Consider the following 7,250-nt stretch of genomic DNA (forward strand, 5'->3'; position numbering starts at 1 on the left):
GAAGACTGAAACTAGAGACTGAGACCATAAACTCATCAGGAAACTGTTTACTGAGCTCATAAATCAACTGAGAAGTTGGCTCATTTCTCCATACTGCATGGTATCGTTTTTATTGCCCACTGCTGGACATTACAGAGAATGCAGGTTTAAGACTGATCCCGAAGTTCTGTCCATTATATATACTGTCAATGGCTGAACCACCATGTTTCTACAGAAACACTGGCTGTAGATAGGGCCTTTTGCATGAGTTCTGAAAACCAGCTGTTCAAAATGATTATTTGGTGTATTTTCTGGGCTGCGTACAGACTTTGAAGTGCAGTGTAGACAGAGGAGCTTTTTAATGTCTAAAGAAAGAGAACTCCTCATTCATCCTCACAGCCTCCACAGACTCCATGTTCATTACTTTAGATTGTAGTGTCACTGTTTTAACACTAGAGGGAGCCACACAACTTGACAAACATCAGCAGCTTGTCACACCATGGAAAAAAAATCTCCAGGTAGCTTTCCACAAACAAATTCTTACTTATAAGTACTGTTAAATAGTAAATGGACAGTACTGTCAAGTGTGTTTATTATTGTCTTCCTGGAGACAGAAGTTGCATGTAGTTACTGTGGTCTAAAACTCTGACACACACATAATAATAAACAGTGAATTAACAACGTTATGACTGTAATTCGGCGTATATTTAATCCACCAACCAGCACTTATGCCAGTGAGAAATAATCATTATTAAAGCGGTCTCTCATTCCCACAGTCTTCTCCCACTCACACAGGAGACTGCAGAGTTGAGGAGACAACATGGTCAAAAAGTTAATCTTTATGGATTATACTGAGGCCCAGTCAGACTGTCTGAATTGTTACGGACACAAAAGCAATTGTTAAAATGTCATATTTCCTAAAGATAGTTTGGCGTAATATATTTCCTTAAAGTATACAACACAGTGAAAAACTAATACTTGTATATAAAATAGAACAATAGAGAGTTTTATAGTGAAAGAGCGGCTTTATTGGTCATGACTGAAATAAAAAAAGATTATGACATCGTAGACACATTCTTGTCACATTATTCAACATTGAATTAAAAGTAAATATATATCATCTGACAGAGAAGAGTAGTCTATAAGAAAGCAATGGACAGATGATGCAGCTGCTGACTCTAAAGCAAAGACTGGAGATGGTTTGTTTGGGGCATCGTCATACTTCAGAACCTGGAAGACAATGAACAGAAGTTTAATAATTAGTCAGCTGTCTCCTTAAAAATTCTGGTATGATTTACACAACAAGGATTTACACTCACTTCCTGTTGTTTCTTGTGTTTAAGTAAATATCCACCGACTCCACCACCCAGGACCAGTAAGACCCAGACAACCACAACGATCAGAGTGCCCAGATGGGAACGACCAGCTGATGTGAAGAAAGCAAACAGAGAGAAAAGTTACAGTGACTGAAATAAACACAAAGTGTGATTCAGTTTCTGACAACACAGAAGATTCTTCACCTCTAACGTTCGTCTCATTGTTTGGATCTGGAGTTTGGAGATCTCTGTCACCTGTCGTCGTTTGAACAGAGTTTGGTTCTGAAAAAACAGATTTATAATGATTTAAAACACAATATTATAACACTTAAAGCTTTGCAGACGTCTACAGTCAGCAGCTCTGTGAGGATATACTCTCACATGATGATTAATTCATTAAATGAATCATTTTTGGTTGTTCACAGTGTGAGGAGCTTCATGTCAGCACATCTGATACTAAAACAATCAGCTCATGACCACATCAAACCACACATTAAAACCAAACATCACAATGTGACCAACACAGGGCACAGTACTCTGCAGAGTGCTGGCCTACTATATTCTGTAGGTTATCAGCAACAATAAGACAGAGAGAGGTCAGATAACAGCCTATTAACACACAAATGTATGAGCAAAGTGACGCTGATCTAATGGTGACAGTATGGATTAACCTTCTACTAATAAGTGTGAAAGGCTGATAAACCCTGTGTGTGTACATATATACATACATATGAACTAAATTGAGTTTAATAATAAGTCATTTGTTTATTACTTAATCTAAAAACACTTACCAACATTAAGTTTAATGGTTGCTCCCCTCTGTTGGGTCTTTAACTCTATGATGAAACATGTGTATATTCCCTGGTCAGAGAGCTTCAGGTTGGTGATCTTGAGTGAAACGTTGCCGTGTTTCAGTCCGTCTGTGAACAGAGTCGTCCTCCCAACGTATGCTGACAGCTTCATGTCCTCTACGTCCTGGTTGTTATGGTAACGGTGGACATACTTGTTTTTGCTCTCTGTGTCTTCAGGGTCATACTTCCACCAAGTCACCGTCATGTTCTCCACACTGAGTGGAGGCTCCACATGACACGGCAGGATGACATCATCACCCAGAGGAGCCCTGATTGGCTGACGAGAACCGACCACCTGAAGACGATCTGAGAAATGGAGGAACAATTTTAATCTTCTGGAAATGGAGTGAAGTCTTTAATCTGATTTGCTGTAACTACTACAATATTAACTATTATTTTACTTCTCAATATTTCTAAACTGAACTGTATTTTACTTCAGTTGTGCTCGTAACTAACTAATAAACTAACAATTATTTCCATCATTGATTAACCTGCCAGTCATTTTCCTGATCAATCACTGGGTCTATAAAATGCTAAAAAATGCTAATAGTCTTTAAATAGTTGTAGTAGTTTCGTTTGACTAACAGTCCAAAACCCAGAAAATATTCAGTTTATTATAAGACAAAGAAAAACTAAAATATTGATTATTTCTAATCGACGGACTGATGAATTGTTTCAGCTCAATGTGTGTGTGTTAGAGTGTGTGTTAGAGTGTGTGTGTGTGTGTGTTAGTGTGTGTGTGTGTGTGTGTGTGTGTGTGTGTGTGTGTGTAAGCAATAGTAGCAACAAACATGATCTTACCTTCACTGGATGTCTGGACTCCCTCACTCAAACATACAGTCAAAGTCCAGAATAGGAAAGTGGAACCAACCATAACCCTGAAACTCTCCAACGGCGAGCTCCCTGTGACTCTGTTTGTTTCATGGAACAGGCCTCTGTGTGTTTATGTTCAGCTATAATAAAGAAAAAAACAACTTAGTGTTAGTTTGACATCTTTAACAGCTAGTTAATGAATACATTAAAAGTTCATATACACCTATACCAGGACGAAATTTTGATTTCGGAGGAGGGGCGGACACAAGTTTTTTGTTTAATTTTTATTTTTTTTGCCTTTTGATGGCTTTATTTATAGAGACAGCTGTAGGGAGACAGTGATGGTGGGTGGAGAGAGAGGGCATGACACGCAGCAAAGGGCAGCGGGTCGGATTCGAACCCGCACCGCTGCAGCAGCTCCGTATACGGGTCGCCAGCTCTACCGACTGAAATAACCGGCGGGCGCCCCCAATACACAATAGTTGTTCTTTTAGTTCTCTATTGCTACTTTTACGTTTACTGTTCCCTTTTTGGTTTGACTGGTTGTAAAGAATGTAAATGTAAATATAGAATAAACATTCTGGACACACACACACACACACACACACACACACACTCCTCTTCCCCCAAACACCAAGCAAACACAAATCTATTCCAGCAACATCATAATAACAACAACATGTTTTGTCTCACCGTCTATCCATTGTGACGGTTCCGTGTGTCTCTGAATCCATGTGACTGCGCAGTCACTAAACAGAAAGTAACTTTAACGCGACCGTTAACTTAAATAAATAACTCAGTAAGATTCTCAAATACACAGTCCAGGTCCAAACTCCCCGAAGAGACCCGGAAAACTGATCCGACAGAGCCCAACTGTTCGCGGGGAGCTGACAGACTGACAACAGCGTGGGATGAACCAGTGACACAGAATGAACCCCGGAGTTCTCTCTCTCCAGACTCCGCATCATCCAGCTCTGGTTGCTCATTGGTCCAAAAAAATGGTATCAGATGACGTGCCATTTTCGGGTAGAAGTATAATTATAGTACAGTATGACACAATGTAAACAATGTTAAACCTTAATAAAAGACAGAAATAAAACTAAAACTGTTATAATCATTGTTATTTTCTATAGATTTCAGTGATTTGTAGTACAGAGTTGATTCTTTCATTAAAACCTTTACATTAAGGGCTGTGTCTTAATACATTTGTGTTTGTGGATTAAAGGATTTTCCTAAAATAAATCTAATATTCAACAGAAATTCTTTTTTCTTACCTTCTGTGACCCTGATGTAATAATAATAATCTCTGGTGAAACGTTACAGCCAATCGTACATATCACACCAGAAAGCATAGACCATAAATAATCTGTAGCTTTTACACCGCAGCCACTGCAGCTGTTGTGATCAAGAGGGTTTAAAGTGAAGCTCTTTCGCCTCTGGAGGTATTTACAAGACTTTAAGATCCAATACGGTCGCAGTCATTCAGAAATGTGCTCAGGGGCTCCAGCATGTAGAGCCTGATATATAATAATGGTAATAACTTAACTGTTGTATTCTAAACTCTACTGGCAGACAATATAAGGTTTCTATCTACTGTAATATCAACTGAGAACAGAGGGAAGTGTATAAACTGATAGAGAATGCTTCAGTGAGACTATATTAGAAGAGACTTTTAGCTCAACATCAGCCAGAGGTTGGCTGAGAGACAGACAGACACAATGAACACTGAATGTCTGAAAATAGGTTTTATTTCACTGTAATAAAAATTCATATTTCACTGTTCAAGTCAACATCAAAGCAGTAACATTCGACAATAATAATAATACAGTACAAAATCACCAGGTAGCTTTCCACAAACAAATGCTTACTTATAAGTACTGTTAAATAGTAAATGGACAGTACTGTCAAGTGTGTTTATTATTGTCTTCCTGGAGACAGAAGTCGCATGTACTTACTGTGATCTAAAACTCTGACACACACATAATAATAAACAGTGAATTAACAACGTTATGACTGTAATTTGGCATATAACATTTTCCCAATGTCAGTATGGCATTACAGAAAAATCAAAAAGCCAGTAAAGGCTGAAATGAAATAAAAGAAAAATGGTTTTACATGAAAATGTAAATATCTTAACAGTTGTATATATCTTGGTGTATTCCTCACTCTGTTCATTCTGTTAATGCCGTTCATACTGTAAATATCCTGCTAGTATATTCATATATGTATCTATAATGTTAAATAATGCTTTGAGTGGTCGGAAGACTACAAAAGGCGCTATACAAGTACCTGTCCATTTACTTTACTGCTTTGTACTTCTAGTTAGATGCTTCACTGCATTTCATTGCCTAGTACCTGTACTTGTGCAATGACAATAAAGTTGAATCTAATCAATAAGACCCGGGACCCCCACTGACACCGGCTCTTAAACCCACCCTGTATATATACATTACATTCATGTTTCTTATCTTGCACATTACAGATGTCTTTATATATTTCACTCTGCTAACTTGCAGACCTGTCAGTCCATTGTTATGCACATTTCTATTCAGCTCTTTATTCATTTATTTAAGTGTCCGGCCATTTTGTACATATTCTCTCACTGTTTGCATTTGTACAGCTCCTTTTTATTGTTTATATTTTTTTAAATCTTATTTTCATTTTTATCCTGATTCCTATGCACCAATGTACCAAGGCAAATTCCTCCTTTTGTGAAAACTTACTTGGCAATAAACCTGATTCTGATTCTGATTCTGCTCAGTATTCACCATGAAGGTCTCACTGCTGCTGATCCAGCTGGTTCACTTGCAGCTGGACCTGCTGCTCACTCTCACCTCCATTAACATCAACTACCAACGCACCTTTGAGCAAGGCACCTAGACTGGTTTGTTTGGGGCATCGTCATACTCCAGAAGCTGGAAGACAATGAACAGAAGTTTAATAATTAGTCAGCTGTCTCCTTAAAAAGTCTGGTATGATTTACACAACAAGGATTTACACTCACTTTCTGTTGTTTCTTGTGTTTAAGTAAATATCCACCGACTCCACCACCCAGGACCAGTAAGACCCAGACAACCACAACGATCAGAGTGCCAGGATGGGAACGACCAGCTGATGTGAAGAAAGCAAACAGAGAGAAAAGTTACAGTGACTGAAATAAACACAAAGTATGATTCAGTTTCTGACAACACAGATCAAATTAAATATATGAGGGAGACCACTTTTTGTTACTGCTTCTTGATTGTGTTACAGCCTGCACAGAGGCCTTCAAAACAGCTTCACCAGTCCAGCTCTTCTCCTGCAGTACATCAGGAATCAAACTGAATCCTTCAACACTGTGTGAGTTTATAGCTGGCCAATTATTCAATTCTGTATATTGTACATCTTTACATGTTGTCGTATCTGCACATAAAGAGCTCATTACCTTCTTTTCTGGTATCAGATGAGGCGAGTGTTTGAAACACTGCGTTTTGCAGCCCCCGTAGTTTCTCCTACACGTGTGAGTCAAGTTGTTTTGTACAATCTGCATTCTCACCTCCACCAAATCCTGCACACTGGTCCTTTAGAGAGAAATCTTGCCACATTTTATGTGAATGTTTTTATGAGAAGAACGAGTGGTTGGAAATGGAAGTTTGTCGTCTTGAACATCTGTAAACTGCAGTCCTGTCCTAATTTGTTTGATTGTATTTCATTCATGTCCACAGATGTTGATCATTTGGATTGTCTTTCATTGGAGCTTTATGATAGTTTTAAGTTTTAAATGTAAAATCTCCATCTTTAGTCATTTTCTCTATTATTGAGTCCCAAAGCTGTTTTTACCCATGCTAGCAGTGTGTATGTCAGTCTGTCCAGCACATTGGCCCAATCTGAAACCTCTCTAAAACCTTTGGTTCAGAAATGGTTTCAAATTTGGTAATTCTGGCGCCATCATGAGGTTCAACTTCTAAAATATTCTGGTTAATGACAGAACACCTTCATACCATCAGACTTACAGAATATTTTCCTCCTTACATTGGTGGAAATGGGCTTCCATAGAGTACTCCTCATTCATCCTCACAGCCTTCACAGACTCCATGTACAATGACTTTAGACTGTAGTTTCACTGTTTTAACAGTAGAGGGACACACAACTGGACAACCAGCAGATACATAACCTCCAGAATGTAACAGATGTATAAAGAACATTAAAATACTAACATTTAATACCACTTTGGAGACTTTTATTCAGAATCTAACACAAGCAAGTAAATACTTTAACTTTTACTTAAGCTTTTTCTTAAATAAATAGATGT

General features: G+C 38.2%; 1 protein-coding gene across 1 annotated transcript; it reads right to left on the minus strand.

Annotated features, from left to right (window-relative positions):
• Positions 1-554: 554 nt before the first annotated feature.
• LOC127359618 (butyrophilin subfamily 3 member A3-like) lies at positions 555-3,893 on the minus strand. Its single transcript, XM_051393589.1, has 6 exons — positions 3,653-3,893; positions 2,948-3,099; positions 2,087-2,452; positions 1,500-1,577; positions 1,299-1,405; positions 555-1,209 (listed from the first exon to the last, which is right to left on the minus strand). The coding sequence occupies exons 2-6, from the start codon at positions 3,018-3,020 to the stop codon at positions 1,069-1,071; spliced, it is 765 nt and encodes a 254-aa protein (XP_051249549.1). The 5' UTR covers positions 3,021-3,099; positions 3,653-3,893; the 3' UTR covers positions 555-1,068.
• Between the last annotated feature and the right edge of the window lie 3,357 nt (positions 3,894-7,250).

The sequence above is a fragment of the Dicentrarchus labrax genome, unplaced genomic scaffold (assembly GCF_905237075.1).
Source record: "Dicentrarchus labrax unplaced genomic scaffold, dlabrax2021, whole genome shotgun sequence".
NCBI lineage: Eukaryota > Metazoa > Chordata > Actinopteri > Moronidae > Dicentrarchus > Dicentrarchus labrax.

What these genes read in the sequence shown, in the direction of transcription:
- LOC127359618 (XM_051393589.1), bottom strand. Translation starts at nt 3,020, where the DNA reads ATGGTTGGTTCCACTTTCCTATTCTGGACTTTGACTGTATGTTTGAGT. An exon ending in AACCATTAAACTTAATGTTG is followed by an intron (nt 1,578 to 2,086) that starts GTAAGTGTTTTT and finishes CTGTTTTTTCAG; the next exon opens with AACCAAACTCTGTTCAAACG. An exon ending in CAATGAGACGAACGTTAGAG is followed by an intron (nt 1,406 to 1,499) that starts GTGAAGAATCTT and finishes TCTTCACATCAG; the next exon opens with CTGGTCGTTCCCATCTGGGC.